Raw genomic sequence first — 22,572 nt, forward strand, 5'->3', positions numbered from 1 at the left:
CAGTACTCCAGGCATGTTTTTAACCTTCCCCTTGGCTAACCAACCTTACTCTGGATGTTTGAATTTGCAAAATCAACACTCAACCAAAAATCAGGATTACTTTTGAATCAGGGAATGACTCACCTGATAGAACAAATTGCCTGTTTACTGACGCAACCAATAACGTCATGTCTGTGTTTCTCTGGCTTCTGCCTTGTTTCGGGACCCTCGCCTCCTTGCCCTCTGGCCCGGTACGTCGATCAGGGATCAGATGTGTGCAGATCTGCGAAGGAATCTCTCCTCACTTCTACAGGGCGCCCTGTACACCTCTTGATCCCGGCTCGATCGTCCCGTCCGCGCTGTTCTTCCGCCTTTACTCCGTTACAGCGTCTACGATGGGACAAGTGGGGGAGGGTCCCTATTCGGGCGCCATCTTCAAAGGGGCCCTTAGGGGTCCCTTGCGATATGGAAACAAGGCAATAACCATACACGAAAGGATACGCCAGACACGAGGTTGAATTCCCAATGCTAGGGTTTATTTGCAAGAAAAAAATAGTCTCAGTTGGCCAACTCAGGTCTCACGCCCCACAACGTGTATTCTCTAGACCTCGAGGGACGCAAGAGAGCGAACAACATACATCAGTTACATATATACAAAATGCATATCATACAATCAGCTATGACATGTTTAACACCCCCCTTTATTGGGTTTCTTTGAACTCGGGGTGATGATGGACATTTTCTGACGAGTATGACAATTATGACACTTTCGATGTCTATTCTAGTAACAATGTGAAATTTAGCAAGTGCGGAGGCATCTTCTAGTTGTTGAACAGAACACAGTGCTTCTGTTCTTGGAAGCGAGCTACACACGGGGGGAAGAGTCACATTCCAAGCTTTGCTATCTATGAGGTGCTATTCATGTCCTGGGAGCTGACATGCTCTAAAGGGTTCAGTGAAAGGGGGGCCGTAAGAACAGCATAATTCAAGCCTTTAGCTGCTTTATTCTAACATATTCTACCATAGTACGAGACTGGCTGGCAGCTGCGAAATTATTAAATGCCCTGCGGCTCTCCCTCAAAGCTACAGAGAGGGAGCGTGGGCATTCCTTTCCTGGCTGCTCGTGAGGAGTTTCAATGAACTCCTTAGTCCCGCGGCCTTGCCCATTCATATTCAGACAACAATGTTAACAGTTGAGCAGAGTAAGCAGAATTCGCAAGAATTGCAGGCTGCAAAGCAGTTTAGACAGAAAGCAATGAGCAATGGTTAACAAGCAAAATGGCGATTCTTGCTATGTTTAAAATGGCCGCTTGTTGGTCAAGTATAGCAATCTACATTTCTACAATTCTGTGCATAAGACGGTTGGCCTTCGGCCATCAAGATACGTCTATCATCCAAACTGAAGGGTATTCACTTTTCCAGATTGACACAGCAACGTTTGCGTCTCTGCACACGCTCGATAAGAATTACTGCTTGGATTCCCTTGCGGGGCAGGATCCCAGTTTGGATAGGGCAGTCCTTCAGAGTTTTGTGGTTTAGGTGGTGTGCTTGCTTTCCTCCCTCCTCCAGATTACGTACTGCTTTGGGAGTCCATCATAGATGAGGAATCCATGGCAGGAAGGAATCCATTCGTAGAACAAATTACTTTCCTCTCAGTAATGTTCCTTCTGATGGATGTTCCTGTCAGATTCCTCATTGCACTGCCCCTCTTCTGGGAAACTGGTGCACCATCAGTTCCACAGTCCCTCAGCATCAAGAGTGCTAGGAAAGGAGGGTGGAACTGAGGTCTGGGGCACAGCACTGCTACTTATACTGGCCCAGACATCATGTTGGTGCAAGGTGCGAAGAGGGCTGGACTGATACAGAGCTGTGCAGCACCCCCTATCGGCAGAATGGTTTCTGGATAACAGCTGCAAAAGGATATGGATATCAAAGATGAGGAATCTATGGCAGGTATAACCATCAGAAAAAAACATTGCAGAGAGGCAAGTCATTTGTTCTTTTTACTTAAGTAGAAAGAAATTGCAACTTTTTAATTCACACTTCTTTATGACTAGCAATTAATGTAAAATAAAATATACATTACTTTATAGTTTCTCTACCTATCCAGCGGAAATCCCTGTAAACCACCATCCACTGGTACTGCCTGGCCGGCATCACTGGGCTGAACATATTCATGAACCTGAGTGGGAGAAAGCAGGAAGGTTGGCACCAATTTGTCCATTGTTTCCAATTTTACAGTTGGGAGTTTGGCTACTTTTTTGAAGGGAGTGTTTGCTCATTCTTGGGGAGTAAATGGTTAATACACTGCTAGACAAAGCACCTTAAAACCAATCTGAGAGGTCACAGGAAGCCGGTGTGGATTGTAATGAAACAGTGATATGGCCACATGTCTCAATGCCTGAAAGAAGCGTGTTGGCACTTTGTGCCACCTGATGTTCGTCACAAATTCCAAGGAGCACAAAAAAATGGCACTGCCATAGTCAAATGTGGAAATAATTAGAGTTATAACAACTGACAGAGTATGAAGGTTGAGAAGCATTTAGACAAGGGCTGGCTGACTTGCTGAGGCGATGCTATGCTGGGATCCTGTCAGAGGGCGTCAGGATTGGGTTAGTATTGCAGTGGGGTTTGCTTGACTGAATAATGTACTCCAATTTTGCTATGAATTGAACATTATGATATACAATGAAATGTGTTGCTTGATATAAGGTTATTTGCCATTGGATATGTTTAACGAGCCTATACAAGCTATTATTTTAGGTTAACACTTTGTGATGTGCCTTTAGAAATGCAATGCCTTTTATACATATTGATTCAGTGATAGAGCCGGTCTATTGGGACTATGATTTTCATGAAGCAGAAGGGATAAGGCGGGACAGGACTTTTGTGTCTTTGTCAATGGAAAGGGCATTTAAAATCCAGGTGGTGTTGGACAGGGGTTTATATGATTGGCATGTATTTGAGTGTCCTTGACAAAAGAAGTGATATAAATGAATTTGATTACAGAATATGAGAATTATTATCAGACAAACAAATGTGTTTGAATTCTAAGTGAACGTGGACAGTTGGAATATTGTGTTACTCTAGAAGGAAAGTATGAGGGGATTTGTGTATGTGTAAACAAATACTTCCTTTTTACATTCTTGGCTATAAGACGTTGTTACAGTAAAATGCTAATCGATAACATTTATGTAATGAATATTATGCTTCACTCCCAGAAGCCTTTCTGTTTTGTGAAAACCTTCTCTATCCCTATATACGTGCATTAGATGCAACAGGAACTGCAGTGGAGGTGTTGCAGAGTAAATTGTAAGGGTTGTACGTTGCTAGAGCTGTGCAATGGAGTTGGGAAGGGAAATGCACTCTGAACCCATCCGAATCATCTTTTATAATCTATGTAGCAAGAGCATAATATCAGTACTGAAAAAGACAAGATGCGCTCTGGGGTCCATTTCAGTAGATGGGAGCATGAGGAGGGCGCTAGACCTTAGCTGAGCCAAGAGCTGGGGCAGAGTCCTTACTAGCTGCCGGGGTCCCAAGGGGCACCTCATATATCCTACGAGGTTCTATAGTTATTGATTCAACCACCGACTAAGCTTTTGCAAAATGTTGTTGTCCATTAATTTGCATGAGGTCCTTAGGCAAAGTGTTTCATGGGATGGCTACCTTAATACAGAAGGTACAGGGCCTCATTAGGACCCAGGCGGAGTGGGTTTCCGCCAGCGCTAATCGCGGCGGACCCGTCCGCCGTACTACGAGTTCCCTTAGCGCCATGGAGGTTTTCTCCGCCTGGTTTTACCAGGCGGAGAAAACCATGGCGCTACGGGACCTCGTTGTTAATTACGCCACCGTATTTTACGGTGGCGTAATTAACTCCTTCCCCACTCCCATTATACCCTATGGGGCAAGAATGGGAATGGGGAAGGGCAGAATGGGGATTGGGGATTTACCGCTCCGCCAAGGTCGGAATGGGGCGGTAAATCCGCCAACCCCCATGGCGCTATCGACGGCTTTCCGCCGTGCTTCGCGGTGCATTTAGCACCGCGAAATCCGCCTGGGTCCTAATGAGGCCCACAGTCTCCATTCTGAATATTCCAGAAGGGATGCATTTCAAACAACAGTGATTCAACAATCATAATCAGCCATCATTCGTGTGCCAAAGGAAACCAAAAACCGCTGTGGAGGCAGGTTCTTCACAGTATTAGTCAGCCATGCCAAACTCAGTAGCATTGTAGAAGCACCACCTATCGGAAGCACCTTCAATTGTAGAAGAGATTTCACCACCTACACGTTCTCTCTCATTGCAGATAAGAACATCCTGGGTACTGAACTATTCAGTAAACTGAAATAGACCCAGGCATGCATGTTTTGTCTGGTGCATACCAAGTTGACTGTTCTGACTGAAGCATTTTCCACATTCAGTGCACTCACAAGGTTTCTCACCTGTATGTGTTCTCAGGTGGATAATAAGAGGTCTCTTCTGAACAAACCCTTTCCCACATTCAGTGCACGCATAAGGTTTCTCACCTGTATTTTATTTTTATTTATATAGCACGCAAACAGCCCAGGGGCATTGAGGCGCTGTTACTTGCAGGAGCTTAGTTACAGGGGTACAGGAATGGTAGCAGTCGTTGGCACATTATGATTGCTACAAACATAGTTGTCATTTCAGTTTATGCATTTGATCATTACAATGCAGCTTATGCAGTGGGACATTTGATTAGTATTCATGGTGCTGAGAGAAACCTTATGTGAAGAGGATGGTTTTCATAGCTTTACAGAAAGCATCTATGTGTGCCCCGGTGGCTAGTAAGAGCTCCCTTCTGAGCAAACCCTTTCCCACATTCAACACACTCATAAGGTTTCTCACCTGTATGTGTTCTCTGGTGGATAGTAAGCTTTTGCTTTGTAGAAAACCCTTTCCCACATTCAGTGCACTCGTAAGGTTTCTCACCTGTATGTGTTCTCTGGTGGAAAGTAAGCGCTTGCTTTGAAGCAAACCCATTCCCACATTCAGTGCACTTATAAGGTTTCTCCCCTGTATGTTTTCTCTGGTGGGTAGTAAGGTATCCCTTCTGAGCAAAACCTTTGCCACATTCAATGCACCCATAAGGTTTCTCACCTGTATGTGTTCTCTGGTGAATACTAAGAGCTCCCGTTGTAGCAAACCCTTTCCCACATTCAATGCACCCATAAGGTTTCTCACCTGTATGTGTTCTCTGGTGGTTAATAAGATGTCCTTTCTCAGCAAACCCATTCCCACATTCAGTGCACACATAAGGTTTCTCACCTGTATGTTTTCTCTGGTGGGTAGTAAGGTATCCCTTCTGAGCAAAACCTTTCCCACATTCAATGCACCCATAAGGTTTCTCACCTGTATGTGTTCTCTGGTGGATAATAAGACCTCCCTTTCCAGCAAACCCTTTCCCACATTCAGTGCACTCATAAGGTTTCTCACCGGTATGTTTTCTCTGGTGGCGTGTAAGATGTACCTTCCAAACAAACCCTTTCCCACACTCAGTGCACTCATAAGGTTTCTCACCTGTATGTGTTCTCTGGTGGCTAGTAAGCTCGTGCTTTGTAGAAAACCCTTTCCCACACCCAATGCACTCATAAGGTTTCTCACCTGTATGTATTCTCTGGTGGCGTGTAAGATTTCCCTTCTGAACAAACCCTTTCCCACATTCAGTGCACTCATAAGGTTTCTCATCTGTATGTATTCTCTGGTGGATAGCAAGCACTCGTTTTGTAGAAAACCCTTTCCCACACTCAGTGCACTCATAAGGTTTCTCTCCTGTATGTGTTCTCTGGTGGCTAATAAGACCTCCCTTCTTCGAAAACCCTTTTCCACATCCAATGCACTCATAAGGTTTCTCACCTGTATGTGTTCTCTGGTGGATAGTAAGAACTCCTTTTCTAGCAAACCTTTTCCCACATTCAGTGCACACATAAGGTTTCTCACCTGTATGTGTTCTCTGGTGGTGGATAGTAAGCTCTTGCTTTGCAGCAAACCCGTCCCCACACTCAGTGCACTCATAAGGTTTCTCACCTTTATTCATTTGCTGGTGGCTGATAACTGTATCATGCAAATGGATGACATTATCAAATTCAGTGCACTGATATGGGTTGTCACCCATGTCCTCATGTGGGCAAGAAGTATGTTCTTGAGATGGCAACTGTCCCCACATTTTGTGCACAAGTAAAGTGTCTTGCCAGTTTATTGTCAGGTGCCTTGACTCAAGAGAAGCCTTTTCAATTAACCTTTTCCCAAATTCAGAGCACAAACGAGAAATGCTTTTCTAACTGCACATAAAACATTGTCACGTTGTGCTAGATATCCCTCTCCCCCAGGATTTACAGCATCAACATGCTTGGTTACTGGATGCTACCACAAAGAGGTTGCATGGACGGAAGGCATCGTGTATCAACAGGCTTCGCAATCCGAGTTCCTGAATACTCTGAAAAGGCAACTGGACACCAAACTTGCACTCTTCTAGGATGCTTGGAAATTGCACATTCTAACAATGAAGCTTTTCCCTGCGATAGTCCAGGGAATCTAAATCACTGTTGCATTTCTGGGGCATCAGTCACCTATTAAGATAAAAGGAGACGCACATTATTAGTTTCAACATGTTCACAATCACAGGCAGCACACGTAATAAGACTACTCAGAAAGTAACACCTCACATAGTAACTTATTTGACTTTTAAGTGCCATCTAGTGGGGAAAGGCACCCTAATAGGGGGCAGAGAAGTGGGGCTCCAATGTGAACATTTAGTGGAACAGAGGTAACATGCAGCAGGAATAATGGGATTCATTTTTATTTAGAAATGTTTTGCATTCAAAACACTAGGAACAAACATTTTAAATGCATATTTTAATCATCAGGAACATGTATATATGTTCTACCAATATATCTATTCTGAAATGACTAAATAGCACACGGATGCTCCCAATTTCCATACACAACTGATAAAGGCAGGAGTTTGCCACCAATCGGGTGCCTGCTTGTCCAGTCCATTGTGTAATCACTGATGACGTGTGTATTGGCCAAAATATGAATAATATAATTAACAGCACCATCGAGGAAATAGGGACAGAACTGTGATTTAATGGTAAAGCGCCAATCTCTTCCCATGGTGAGAATGGCACAGGCCATGCTGCCACTACATTCAAACATCGACTTTAAACCTAGATAAGCTTGTTTTTCTGTCAATCCTGGAGGTGAGGGATGAGTTTGGAGTTCGTGTCAGAGACCACAAGAATAAAGTGTAGGAGAGACTCCACAAACTCCACATGACCCATTTGCCTTCCTAGTTTATAAGTGCCCCATCTCCAGGTACTAAATTTAATTGGCCAGAGGGATCCCACTTCACTTCTGTTTCCCTGTTCAAAATACCACAGTGCAGTTTTCAGGAGGTGGCACACCCTATGTTTTACTGTTAAGGAGTGGGTGTAAATGGGTCTGTTACTTACCAAACTCCATAACATGACATCTTTTTGAGGATTCTGATCCTTGCACCTTAGGTTGAATCTCTGCGCGCCCCTGTACCCTCTGCGCTGTGACCTAGAACTATTCTCATCACATCCCTAGTAACCAATGGGGATGTTGCCCCATCTCTACAAACAACCACAAATTGATGCTGCCATTTAGGGATAACACATGATTCCCAATGATCTACTGTGGAGATTCTACTCACCCTACTCGAGGGGAATCCGCTCAACATAATCCCACAGATCCATGATCTGAAAGGGTGAGAATTCCACTGGCAGCATCTCTTGCAACCCATATAGCAGCGACCCTGGAATAAGATGCATTTACGTGTGAATAGTATGCATAGACCCACCACAATGCGCAACTGTCCACCTGTTCATCCGTCAGTCCTACATTTATTGTATGTCTAGTGTAGGTAGCTATAAACAGTATATGCGAGTACCTCTCATCGGTCCAGTATGGGGGACAAACACCAGTTTGAGGTGACACAAGGAACACATTTTTTGGAAGTGCTCCATGTTCTGAGGGGATAATCCTTAGAAGACAAGCTCCCCTCAACAGTTCTCCGGTGTGTCGTCTGTGCAGCCACCACTTTAGGTTGTGTGAGCTTAACCATCCTCCAGAAGCAACAACTCTTTTTTTAGGATTTCAAGGCCCACAATATTTAACAATCTTGGTCTAACCATATCCTTGTGTGGCGCATATTGATCGAGTCCCCTTTTAATCCAATTTCCGTGCTCCCCGAATGTTGATCCATTTATCTGGCCACAATGTACTATAATAAGCGATTGCAATAAAAAGTAGAATGCGCTGCTGTACAACACCCTCCATCCTAGTCTCTACATCCGTGCTTCTGAACTCGCTTAATGAAGACCAATTAAAAACTCCATCATTCAGATTCTTTACTAAGAAGCAGAATGAGCCAGAGTCCTGCCCTTGACCCAGTACCCCTCCCAACATAGCAAAGACCATCGATTCATTCATATCTTTATCATCTTCCTCTACCAAAAATGTAATGCACAGGTTTTCCCAGATCCTTGCATTGTTTCACAAGTTGGTGAACTGTTTCAGCTGGGCTGTCAGAAACCTACAGCTGAACACTACCACACGTTGGCAATGTAATTCCTGCAGGAGTAAAGGCTGTGCATGGCTCAGGCCCTCCACTTCCCCGCATCAGCCTGCTGTGATATTGTGAATGACTTTGCCTGCCAGTGCTTGGTCTATTAAACCACACCTTGCTGCTGCCTTCACTACTCTAGTACCTGGCTATCATCCTCAATGCTTCCCTTTCCCTGGTGGTGTGCCCAAAGGACCATCCCACCATGGTAGGGCTGAACCTGCAGGAGGCCCTAGCAACTGGTTGGTGGGAGGACTCAAGAAGGCCAGGCATTGATTGCTTCTTGGTTCTTTCCTCTGCCTCGAAGGTGTCGTGTTGTGCTGTTGCCTTCCACACGCCCTCCTCCTCTGCATGGGGTATGCGTGAGGCACGAGGCATACTCCTCTCCAGTCCAGATGAACCATGTTCACTTGCCTTTCCGACATGCATCTGCTGGGTAGTGTTGGAAAGTTTGGGAGTCTGTGCCGACTCACATGAGATGCCATTTTGGCAAGCATATGGTCTAAGAGACGGTGTATATGATGAACCTATCAGAGTATACAATAGGTGGCAAGCACTAACGCTACTTGAGAAACTAAAAACCAAACTGGGGTGACATTAATGAGCAAATCGTATTAATGTTGGTCTCAAATTAATGTATTCTTATGCAAATTAGATGGACCCCATTTGCAAAACCTCCTACGTTGGCTAACTGTTGGCTCTGTTGAGCTCAAATTGTCGGGTGATTACATACAATCTATTACTGTTGTGTGTTTACATTAGAAGTATGTAAGATAATGAATACATATATTTCCTATAACCTAAAAACCCACATTACCTCAGTGTTTTGTCTAAATCACCCATGTTAATAGATACGCACTACAAAAGGTAAACTCAGAACAAAGCTCGATGAAGTACCTCGAAGCCACACGTCCAACCACTCGTAAAACACTGAGTCAAGACACCTGCATTTTTACTGAATGAGTCAATGATCTTTCTTTAATAGAGCGTGCCCGAAAGCCTCCCTTAATCCATCACTCTGGAATGAGCTAGATCAACCCTAACTTTCCCAAAAACACACACACTTAAGGCTAATCAAATAATGCCCAATATGTCAGCACACCTCTATTACAAAAATACATATTTTATTTAGAACAAAACAATGTAAAAATATAAAATCCCAACAACATCATTTAAATACCATGGGAATCTATGTGTGCATCATCGTGCCACCAGTTTGTCAGAATGGACTTCAGCCGCTGCAAGGTCCGATCGTCCACACGCTGAACTTCACTGTATCCAAGCGTGTCATTCACCGCCGCAGGGGCCAATTGTATCCATTTTGAACACCCGGACCTATACGCAGGAACAAGCACCCTGTGCTGAGAACCTGTGTTCACACAGACATTTTGACTGGATTGAACCCTGTACAGAACCACAACTTACCTACTACCATCAGTGTAAGCTGACACTTAGATGATGTACGCCAATGTACCTCTTTGATTACGATCACATAGGATTCCTCACACACAAGAATTGATCCGTCCTGATGAAGGCCTACTAAACCACTGCTTCACAAGTTTAGCTAAAATGGCCGAAACACTGTTGTGTTGACCTGTTTGTTATGTTGTCTTTCAACGTTTAATTGTTTCACATTTTTGTACGGTCTACTAGACAATTACAAGCATTGATGTCTCATGTCCCTCATGTCCCCTAATTTAAGAGATTTAGAGAATGTAATTGTCAAAATTCCAACTTCAAATATTGTCTATTTGAATTCTTTCTACCCATGCACTATATCATGTATACTTTTTATGTTGAATATCCTATGGCTTAATATGTATAGTTATTTTTACACCTACTGCACACAAAATAATAACTGCAGTATTTGCTCCAAGAATTGTGTCAATTCAGATCGTTTTGACATTCAGAAGTACAAAGTTGTAATCATTAGTTGGACAACTATGACCTTGCTCAATTGTGTTGTTATATAGTCTACTAACCGGGGTAGAGCAAGGCATCAACCAGGTGCCCTTTGTATACTTGATAATGGACTTCAGTTGATATATAATTGGCTGCCTGTTGACATGATGTGTTTCGGTCCACTTCAGTTTAGTGTTTTATGGGTCTGGCTAGTAGAGGAACCTTCATCGGGACAACAAGCATGGGCAAAGCCAATAGTTTTGGCTTTTGTGTGGACTAGGTATCAGCATTTACGAGGCCCTTCCATATGACTAGTACCTGCCCATAAAATAGCTGGAAATGGTGCAAGTACCTGGCCATATGTCAGTGTGTGCCTAATGTCCAAATGTCTATCATATACACAAGTGTTGGCTTTGCCAGAGCTTTTTTTTTTTTTTAAACAGGAGGCACACTCTATCATGATATCTTTATTACACCAAAGGTTCCTTTGCAGATGCACCTGAGCCATTCTCAGACAAAATAACACTAGCAGGCCCTATACAGCTGCTAGACAGGGACATCTCAAATAAGTTTCAGAAGGATGTGTTTTGGGTGGGGAAGGGGAAGTAGTGAGTGATAATGGTCATAGCGATTGGCCTGGAAATAGGCAGTCAATTGGGTCAGTAAAATGCAAAACACAGACAAGCTGCCTGTGCCCTCTCGCCTATCTGATCTCCCTCTTATCACCATAAATTATAATAGAACAGCACAGTATCATGCCCCGTTAACAAGGTGTGTCCGTTGCATCACAACATAACAGATCACTGCTGCATTAAATCTTGGTGGGAGCGCCCACTCACCATTGGCAGCCACAGTAATTCCGTCCAGCGGAATTACCGCCAAAACCGAGTCCATGGCAGTAATTCTGCACAGATTTGGTGGATTTACCGTTACTGCTAGAAGGGGAAGCACGGCGATGTCCATTTTGAAAAACGCAATCCGCTCGAAATACAATACTTCCTGTAGCCATCTAGACAAACAGAGAGAGAGAGAGAAACAATGTCCAAGGGGAAGGTGCCCGGTCAGAGGCTGAGGAAGCAAACTTTGTGAGGTGGAGCTGCAGATCCAGGATGGCGAGGTGAAGGCCCGTGCCGAGGAGCTATATGGCTCCCAGCACCTTAAAACATCAGTGCAATGGAATGCAGCCGTCTGGTCAGTTATCGGAAACAATGGCACAGCTGAGGGCACCGTCCCACAGGACGCTGAGGATTGTAGGAAGCGGTAGAGTGACCTAAAGGGCAGCGTCTGCAGCCTGCTGTCCAAACACCAGCAGTAATCATTAGACACCAGAGGCGGCACTGTGGACCCCCCCCTTGACCTGACCCTCGCGGGAGAAGGCCAGCTCCATCCTCAACATTGGGTGGATCAAGGGAGTGCTGAACCATAGAGCCAGCAGCCAAGTTAAATTTTGAATGCATCCCCCCGGCCCCAACCCTTCCCCTCACAACGCACTGGTCAAACGACCATAACAAGCATGTGGCTCCCAGCATAGATGGGCCTGATGACAGGTAAAGCTGTCACCACATGGCAATGCTCCCAAAGGAACCACTATCCAACGTGTTTTCCAGCAGACCCGGGTTCGGGCATGGGCGATCTGGTCAGTCGCATGGTGCACATCAGCACCCGCACCCAACACAACAGATTGGAGTGACACCACCCTGCAGGCATCCCCCTACACATGGCAGAACCCTGCCCCCACCCTGCAGGCAGCCCCCCTCCACATGGGAGAACCCAGCACCCATTACCCATGACACCAACCTGCAGGCAGCCTCTTCCACATGGCAAAAACCCAGCCCCCCCCCCCATCACCCCTGACCCCACCCTGCAGGCTGCCCCCCTCAACATGGGAGAGCCCAGCCCTCCTCAACCCAACCCCACCCTGCAGGCAGCCCTCTACACATGGCAGAACCAGCCCACATTACCCATGACACCACCCTGCAGGCAGCCCCCTCCCCATGGGAGAACCCAGCCCCCATTACCCATGACACCACCCTGCAGGCAGCCCCCTCCCCATGGGAGAACCCAGCACCCCTGACTCCACCCTGCAGGCAACCCCAGCCACATGGGAAAACCCAGCACCCATCACACCACCCTGCAGGCATCCCCCTCCACATGGGAGAACCCAGCCCCCATCAGCCCTGACCCCGCCCTGCAGGTAGCCCCCTCCACATGGGAGAACCCAGCCCCCCTGACACCACCCTGCAGGCAAGCCCCCTCCACATGGGAGAACCCAGCACCCATCACCCCGGACCCCACCCTGCAGGCAGCCCCCATCCACATGGCAGAAACCAGCCCCCCATGACCCCACCCTGCAGGCAGCCCCCCTCAATTTGTGACATCACCTGCATCATTGAGCTGCTATCCCTAGAAGAGAATCCCTAAAATACACTTCACTGGTATGCCCATGTGTGAAGGACATGGCAGTCGGACAGTGCAGCACAAACTGAGTCAGCTGCAATGGGCAGCCAATGTGTCAATACTATGAAATGGCAATAGTGTATCCCAGTGCAAGAGGTCGACCAACACCAGCGATGATGATGATAAAAACACATGCTGGTGAGAATTTGGAAAGCACCACCTGTGTGTTACACAGCATCAAGCAAATCATGTGCAAATGTCCTGAACATGTAATACTCCCACAGTCACCACACCCACCACACTCACAAACACTGTCAAGGCAAATACACAGTGATGCTGCACATGTGAAAGGAAATGCCATTTGCCTGTACACACAACTTCCACTCCACCCCCCTCCGGTGAGCGCCATATGTATACTTACCCCGCAAACAAGCCACAAACATGACACATGCAAGTAAGCAACCACACACATGACTAACAATGAGCAGGATCAGGGCTACTAAATGGACTACCAAACAGGCACACTGTAAAAATAACAGTGACCCACAATGAATGTGAGATTAAAAAAAAATAATATATATATATATATATATATATATATATATATATATATATTACATGGCCACGGTAGTGGCCAAGTAGTTATGGTTATGTTGCTGTTTCCATAGGAAGAGCACTTTTTGGGTGGCTTATAACTTCGCTCTCCCTGGACGGATCCTCACCAAACTTTGCAAAAAAAAGTATTTGGGTCACTCTGAATTTTTTTGCAAAGTTTGGTGTGGATTCGTCCAGGGGTGGCAAAGTTATAGGGGGGGCCCCAAAACTTTTTTTTCCCATAGACTGAATGGGAAAAAAAATGTTGCTTGCGCCTACAGCCCAAACCGCTGGACGGATTTCCACCAAATCTGGACCAGGAGCAGCGGCTTGGTCCCGAAAGCGTGCTTTTGCAAATTTGGTGAAAATCCGTCCAGTAGTTTTTTTTAAAATGACCAAAAAGTAGGTACAAAAAAGAATTGGTGATATCTGTGTTCGGTTCGCGGACACACTTCCCTGTTCGCTCCGCGGACAGTATCCTGATTGGCCAATCGTCTTGCGTGATGTTCGCGGACATGCAACGTGTTCACTGATTGGACGGCGTGGAGCGTGAAGCGCGTCAGATTTTTTGGTAGCGCCCGCCATCTTGGATTTGCGGACGTCCGCGGACAGCGCGGTGAAACTTTGTTCAAAATGTGTATTTTGTAGAGTGTGTTGGTGTGTAGGAGTGTTTGGGGAGGGTGGGAGTGTATGAGATAAGATGAAAATTGTGTTTTTTATGTGTTAGACGTTCTTTTTGTGTTCAATTTGTTTGCGGACATCACAGGTGTTCTGAAATGTTCTAAATAAACTGACTGGGGGGTGTTCTAAGGACTCAATATGTGTCTGTTTTGTTCGCAAGCAAAGTGAAACTGTTCTAAGAACACTCGTGGTGTCCGGGGAGTGTTCGTCGGGGGTGTCCTGAGGACGCTTTCCGTATTGTTCTCTGTCAAGTTGAATGTGTTCTAAGAACACCCGCGGTGTCCTGAAATGTTCGCAAATAAACAAAATGGGGGTGTTCTGAATACGCTTCTAAGAACACTCCCGGTGTCCTGGAATGTTCGTAGGGGGTGTCCTGAGGATGCTGTCCGTATTGTTCTCTGTCAAGTTGAATGCGTTCTAAGAACACCCACGGTGTCCTGAAATGTTCGCAAATAAACAAGATGGTGGTGTTCTGAAGAAGCTTCTAAGAACACTCCCGGTATCCGGGGAGTGTTCGTAGGGGGTGTCCTGAGGACGCTGTCCGTATTGTTTTCTGTCAAGTTGAATGTGTCCTAAGAACACTCGCGGTGTCCTGAAATGTTCGCAAATAAACAAGATGGTGGTGTTCTGAAGACGCTTCTAAGAACACTCGCGGTGTCCGGGGAGTGTTCGTAGGGGGTGTCCTGAGGACGCTTTCCGTATTGTTCTCTGTCAAGTTGAATGAACACCCGCGGTGTCCTGAAATGTTCGCAAATAAACACAATGGGGGTGTTCTGAAGACGTTTTTGAGAACACTCCCGGTGTCCTGGAATGTTCGTAGGGGGTGTCCTTAGGACGCTGTCCGTATTGTTCGTTGTTAAGTTGAAAGTGTTCTAAGAACTATCGCGTTGTTCTGAAATGTTCCTAGGGGGTGTCCTGAAAACGTTGTCTGTATTGTTCGCTGGCAAGTTCAAAGTGTTCTAAGAACACTCACATTGTTCGTGGACATTAAAAGTTTCCCATAGATCATAGTTGAAATGTTTGACTCTATGGATGTGATATGCTGCGGTGGTTGTTGCCAGGGCATAGAGTCTTGGGTGCATGGCCATTTAATAGGCCATTTAGAATAGCCAGAAACACCCAATGATTGTAATGCTCCTGTGCCTAATGATTCCAAGGCTCCTACGCCAGTTCTCAGCACTGCCTCCGAGCCCACTGCTAGTACAATTGCCATGCCAAATGCCTACCCAATGATTGTAATGCTCCTGTGCCTAATGATTGCATTGCTCTTGCACCAGTTCTCAGTACTACCTGCGAGCCCCCTGCTAGCACAATTGCCATGCCAATTGCCATACCTAATGATTGCAAAGCACCTGCGCCAGTTCTCAGTACAGCCTGCAAGCCCACTGCTAGTAAACTTGCCATGACAAATGCATACCTAATGATTGTAATGCTCCTGTGCCTAATGATTGCAATGCTACTGCACCAATTCTCAGTAGTGCCTACAAGCCCACTGCTAACACGATTGCCATGCCAAATGCCATACCTAATGATTGCAAATCTCCTGCACCAGTTCTCAATACTGCCTCCGAACCCACTGCTAGTACAACTGCCATGCCAAATGCCATACCTAATGATTATAATGTTCCTGCACCAGTTCTCGATACTGCCTGCGAGCCCAATGCTAGCACAATTGCCATGGCAAATGGCGTACCTAATTATTGTAATGCTCCTGCACCAGTTCTCAGTACTGCCTGCGAGCCCACTGCTAGCACAATTGCCATGCCAAATGCCTACCCAATGATTGTAATGCTCCTGTGCCTAATGATTGCAAGGCTTCTGCACCAGTTCTCAGTACTGCCTATGAGCCCACTGCTAGTACAATTGCCATGCCAAATGCCATACCTAATGATTGGAATGCTTGTGTGCCTAATGATTGCAAGGCTTCTGCACCAGTTCTCAGTACTGCCTGCGAGCCCACTGCTAGTACAAATGCCATGCCAAAAGCCATACCTAATGATTGCAAGGCCCCTGCACCTGGTCAGTACTGCCTCCGAACCCACTGCTAGTACAATTGCCAGTCCAAAGGCCTACCTAATGATTAAGAAGCTCCTGCACCAGTTCTCAGTACTGCCTCTGAGCCCACTGCTTGCACAATTGCCATGCCAAATGCTGTGCCTAATGATTGTAATGCTCCTGCACCAGTTCTCAGTACTGCCTGCAAGCCTACTGCTAGCACAATTGCCATGACAAATGCCATACCTAATGGTTGTAATGCTCCTGTGCCTAATGATTGCAAGGCTCCTGCACCAGTTCTCAGTACTGCCTCTGAGCCCACTGCTTGCACAATTGCCATGCCAAATGCTGTGCCTAATGATTGTAATGCTCCTGCACCAGTTCTCAGTGCTGCCTGCGAGTCCACTGCTAGTACAATTGCCATGCCAAATGCCTTCCTAATGATTGCAAAGCTCCTGCACCAGTTCCCAGTACTGCCTGCGAGCCCACTGCTAGCACAATTGCCATGCCAAATGCCATACCTAACGATTGTAATGCTCCTGTGCCTAATGATTGCAAGGCTCCTGCACCAGTTCTCAGTACTGCCTGCGAGCCCACTGCAAGTACAATTGCCATGCCAAATGCCTACCTAAAGATTGCAAAGCTCCTGCACCAGTTCTCAGTACTGCCTGCGAGCCCACTGCTAGTACAATTGGCATGCCAAATGCCTACCCAATGATTGCCATGCTCCTGTACCAGTTCTCAGTACTGCCTGCGAGCCCACTGCTACCACAAATGCCATGACAAATGCCATACCTAATGATTGTAATGCTTCTGGTGCCTAATGATTGTAAGGCTCCTGCACCAGTTCTCAGTACTTCCTGCGAGCCCACGGCTAGTACAATTGACATGCCAAATGCCTACCTAAAGATTGCAAAGCTCCTGCACCAGTTCTCAGTACTGCCTGCGAGCCCACTGCTAGTACAAATGCCATGCCAAAAGCCATACCTAATGATTGCAAGGCCCCTGCACCTGTTCAGTACTGCCTCCGAACCCACTGCTAGTACAATTGCCAGGCCAAAGGCCTACCTAATGATTGCAAAGCTCCTGCACCAGTTCTCAGTACTGCCTCTGAGCCCACTGCTTGTACAATTGCCATGCCAAATGCTGTGCCTAATGATTGTAATGCTCCTGCACCAGTTCTCAGTACTGCCTGCAAGCCTACTGCTAGCACAATTGCCATGACAAATGCCATACCTAATGATTGTAATGCTCCTGTGCCTAATGATTGCAAGGCTCCTGCACCAGTTCTCAGTACAGCCTCTGAGCCCACTGCTTGCACAATTGCCATGCCAAATGCTGTGCCTAATGATTGTAATGCTCCTGCACCAGTTCTCAGTGCTGCCTGCGAGTCCACTGCTAGTACAATTGCCATGCCAAATGCCTTCCTAATGATTGCAAAGCTCCTGCACCAGTTATCAGTACTGCCTGTGAGCCCACTGCTAGTACAATTGCCATGACAAATGCCTACCTAATGATTGTAATGCTTCTTTTGCCTAATGATTGTAAGGCTCCTGCACCAGTTCTCAGTACTTCCTGCGAGCCCACGGCTAGTACAATTGCCATGCCAAATGCCTACCTAAAGATTGCAAAGCTCCTGCACCAGTTCTCAGTACTGCCTGCGAGCCCACTGCTAGTACAATTGCCATGCCAAATGCCATACCTAATGATTGTAATGCTCCTGTGCCTAATGATTGCAAAGCTCCTGCACCAGTTCTCAGTACTGCCTCTGAGGCCACTGCTAGAAGAAATGCCATGACAAATGCCGAGTGTGGTGCAGGATCATTTGCCACGTCCTCCGTTCTAAAGGACCCAAGCTACAGTCAGGGATAAACCTCTCACCTCTCTCATGTCACCACGAGGTCCACAGGCGGGAAAAATTCCAAAACCGAAGAAGAGGTCTCGAGGCAAACAAGAGAGACTGGCAAGTAGGTGAAGAAACACAGTGCGCATGCGCACAGAAGCAGTGTTTTAGAACCGAGCCTGACAAGTAGCCGTGGAAGCACAGTGCGCATGTGCATAAAAGAAGTGTTTTAAAAGTGAGCTTGGCAAGAGCCACAGAAGCACAGTGCGCATGTGGAGAGAATCTGTGTTTTAGCCTGAGCACAGAAGCAGTAGTTTAGAAATGAGCCTGGCAAGGAGCTATACAGGCACAGTGCGCATGTGCACAGAAGCCGAATTTTAGAAGTGAGCCTGGCAAGTAGATTGTTCTGATCGTGTCTCTGCAGTGAGTGTGTTTAGTAGTCTGTAGGGTTACAGTATGCATGTGCAAAGAAGCAGTTTACAGCAGGAAGCCTGGCTGAAGGTACACAATGCACATTACCTTCTCGGAAGATCATGAGTGAATGCAGAAAATGAACCTGGATAGTATGATGTGGTTTGCACCGTGCATGTGCAGATAAGTCGTTTCTCTGCATCCGGCCTGGTTAGTTGCTGAAGACACTCTGCGCATGTGCAGAGGATTCTATCTCCACAGAGAGCCTGGCTAGTAATCTGTAGGGTTACAATGCGCATGTCGGTGTGTGCTCAGCCGTGAAGTGCTGCTGTGTATTGTATATACAGGGAGGGGTGCTGTGCTCACGCATGGTCCCCGGACAGTACACAGGGAGTGAGTGACCCGTGTGCTCACAGATGTGAAGTGGTGCTGTGTACTGTATATACAGGGAGGGGTGCTGCGTTTGCGCATGGTCCTCGGACTCTACACAGGGAGTGAGTGACTAATGTGCACACAGATGTGAAGTGGTGCTGTGTACTGTATATACAGGGAGGGGTGCTGTGTTCACGCATGTACAACTGCCATGCCAAATGGCATAGCTAATGATTGCAATGCTCCTGAAACAGTTCTCAGTACTGCCTGCGAGCCCACTGCTAATACAACTGCCATGCCAAATGCCTACCCAATGATTGTAATGCTCCTGTGCCTAATGATTCCAAGGCTCCTACGCCAGTTCTCAGTACTGCCTCTGAGCCCACTGCTAGTACAATTGCCATGCCAAAAGCCATACCTAATGATTGTAATGCTCCTGTGCCTAATGATTGCAATGCTACTGCACCAATTCTCAGTAGTGCCTACAAGCCCACTGCTAACACGATTGCCATGCCAAATGCCATACCTAATGATTGCAAAGCTCCTGCACCAGTTCTCAATACTGCCTCCGAACCCACTGCTAGTACAACTGCCATGCCAAATGCCATACCTAATGATTATAATGTTCCTGCACCAGTTCTCAGTACTGCCTGCGAGCCCAATGCTAGCACAATTGCCATGGCAAATGACGTACCTAATTATTGTAATGCTCCTGCACCAGTTCTCAGTACTGCCTGCGAGCCCACTGCTAGCACAATTGCCATGCCAAATGCCTACCCAATGATTGTAATGCTCCTGTGCCTAATGATTGCAAGGCTTCTGCACCAGTTCTCAGTACTGCCTATGAGCCCACTGCTAGTACAATTGCCATGCCAAATGCCATACCTAATGATTGGAATGCTTGTGTGCCTAATGATTGCAAGGCTTCTGCACCAGTTCTCAGTACTGCCTGCGAGCCCACTGCTAGTACAATTGCCATGCCAAATGCTGTGCCTAATGATTGTAATGCTCCTGCACCAGTTCTCAGTACTGCCTGCAAGCCTACTGCTAGCACAATTGCCATGACAAATGCCATACCTAATGATTGTAATGCTCCTGTGCCTAATGATTGCAAGGCTCCTGCACCAGTTCTCAGTACTGCCTCTGAGCCCACTGCTTGCACAATTGCCATGCCAAATGCTGTGCCTAATGATTGTAATGCTCCTGCACCAGTTCTCAGTGCTGCCTGCGAGTCCACTGCTAGTACAATTGCCATGCCAAATGCCTTCCTAATGATTGCAAAGCTCCTGCACCAGTTCCCAGTACTGCCTGCGAGCCCACTGCTAGCACAATTGCCATGCCAAATGCCTACCTAAAGAATGCAAAGCTCCTGCACCAGTTCTCAGTACTGCCTGCGAGCCCACTGCTAGTACAATTGCCATGCCAAATGCCTACCCAATGATTGCCACGCTCCTGTACCAGTTCTCAGTACTGCCTGCGAGCCCACTGCTAGCACAAATGCCATGACAAATGCCTACCTAATGATTGCAAGGCCCCTGCACCAGTTCTCAGTGCTGCCTGTGAGCCCACCGCTAGCACAATTGCCATGCCAAATGCCTACCTAAAGATTGCAAAGCTCCTGCACCAGTTCTCAGTACTGCCTGCGAGCCCACTGCTAGTACAAATGCCATGCCAAAAGCCATACCTAATGATTGCAAGGCCCCTGCACCTGTTCAGTACTGCCTCCGAACCCACTGCTAGTACAATTGCTAGGCCAAATGCCTACCCAATGATTGTAATGCTTCTGATGCCTAATGATTGCAAGGCTCCTGCACCAGTTCTCAGTACTGCCTGTGAGCCCACTGCTAGAAGAAATGCCATGACAAATGCCGAGCGTGGTGGAGGATCATTTGCCACGTCCTCCGTTCTAAAGGACCCAAGCTACAGTCAGGGATAAACCTCTCACCTCTCTCATGTCACCACGAGGTCCCCAGGCGGGAAAAATTCCAGAACCGAAGAAGAGGTCTCGAGGCAAACAAGAGAGACTGGCAAGTAGGTAAAGAAACACAGTGCTCATGCGCACAGAAGCAGTGATTTAGAAGTGAGCCTGACAAGTAGCCGTGGAAGCACAGTGCGCATGCGCATAAAAGATGTGTTTTAAAAGTGAGCCTGGCAAGAGCCACAGTGCGCATGTGGAGAGAATCTGTGTTTTAGCCTGAGCACAGAAGCAGTAGTTTAGAAATGAGCCTGGCAAGGAGCTATAGAGGCACAGTGCGCATGTGCAGAGAATCAGTGTTTCAGAAGTGAGCCTGGCAAGTAGATTGTTCTGATCGTGTCTCTGCAGTGAGTGTGTTTAGTAGTCTGTAGGGTTACAGTGCGCATGTGCAGAGAAGCAGTTTACAGCAGGAAGCCTGGCTGAAGGTACACAATGCACATTACCTTCTCGGAAGATCATGAGTGAATGCAGAAACTTAACCTGGATAGTATGATGTGGTTTGCACCGTGCATGTACAGATAAGTCGTTTCTCTGCATCCGGCCTGGTTAGTTGCTGAAGACACTCTGCGCATGTGCAGAGGATTCTATCTCCACAGAGAGCCTGGCTAGTAATCTGTAGGGTTACAATGCGCATGTCGGTGTGTGCTCAGCCGTGAAGTGCTGCTGTGTATTGTATATACAGGGAGGGGTGCTGTGCTCACACATGGTCCCCGGACAGTACACAGGGAGTGAGTGACCCGTGTGCTCACAGATGTGAAGTGGTGCTGTGTTCACGCATGGTCCTCGGACTCTACACAGGGAGTGAGTGACGCATGTGCACACAGATGTGAAGTGGTGCTGTGTACTGTATATACAGGGAGGGGTGCTGTGTTCACGCATGTACAACTGCCATGCCAAATGGCATAGCTAATGATTGCAATGCTCCTGAAACAGTTCTCAGTACTGCCTGCGAGCCCACTGCTAATACAACTGCCATGCCAAATGCCTACCCAATGAGTGTAATGCTCCTGTGCCTAATGATTCCAAGGCTCCTACGCCAGTTCTCAGTACTGCCTCCGAGCCCACTGCTAGTACAATTGCCATGCCAAATGCCTACCCAATGATTGTAATGCTCCTGTGCCTAATGATTGCATTGCTCTTGCACCAGTTCTCAGTACTACCTGCGAGCCCCCTGCTAGCACAATTGCCATGCCAATTGCCATACCTAATGATTGCAAAGCACCTGCGCCAGTTCTCAGTACAGCCTGCAAGCCCACTGCTAGTAAACTTGCCATGACAAATGCATACCTAATGATTGTAATGCTCCTGTTCCTAATGATTGCAATGCTACTGCACCAATTCTCAGTAGTGCCTACAAGCCCACTGCTAACACGATTGCCATGCCAAATGCCATACCTAATGATTGCAAAGCTCCTGCACCAGTTCTCAATACTGCCTCCGAACCCACTGCTAGTACAACTGCCATGCCAAATGCCATACCTAATGATTATAATGTTGCTGCACCAGTTCTCAATACTGCCTGCGAGCCCAATGCTAGCACAATTGCCATGGCAAATGGCGTACCTAATTATTGTAATGCTCCTGCACCAGTTCTCAGTACTGCCTGCGAGCCCACTGCTAGCACAATTGCCATGCCAAATGCCTACCCAATGATTGTAATGCTCCTGTGCCTAATGATTGCAAGGCTTCTGCACCAGTTCTCAGTACTGCCTATGAGCCCACTGCTAGTACAATTGCCATGCCAAATGCCATACCTAATGATTGGAATGCTTGTGTGCCTAATGATTGCAAGGCTTCTGCACCAGTTC

General features: G+C 46.8%; 1 protein-coding gene across 5 annotated transcripts in view; it reads right to left on the bottom strand.

Moving 5' to 3' along the window:
* Positions 1-493: 493 nt before the first annotated feature.
* LOC138498483 (zinc finger protein 615-like) overlaps positions 494-22,572 on the bottom strand; it is a 222,110-nt gene continuing 200,031 nt past the window's right edge. Inside the window, exons 2-4 of one of the 5 annotated variants that reach the window (XM_069622247.1) lie at positions 7,683-7,784; positions 4,853-6,573; positions 494-4,509 (exon numbers count right to left, since the gene is read on the bottom strand). In XM_069622247.1, the coding sequence (XP_069478348.1) occupies positions 4,313-4,509; positions 4,853-6,170 (1,515 nt within the window). In that variant the 5' untranslated portion in view covers positions 6,171-6,573; positions 7,683-7,784 and the 3' untranslated portion in view covers positions 494-4,312. Of the gene's footprint in view, positions 6,574-7,682; positions 7,785-18,044; positions 18,142-22,572 lie in introns of those variants that run through there. The other 4 variants (XM_069622245.1, XM_069622243.1, XM_069622246.1 and 1 more) reach the window with 4 other exon arrangements.

This window comes from Ambystoma mexicanum, chromosome 5q (genome assembly GCF_040938575.1).
Source record: "Ambystoma mexicanum isolate Mex_15411 chromosome 5q, UKY_AmexF1_1, whole genome shotgun sequence".
Lineage (NCBI taxonomy): Eukaryota > Metazoa > Chordata > Amphibia > Caudata > Ambystomatidae > Ambystoma > Ambystoma mexicanum.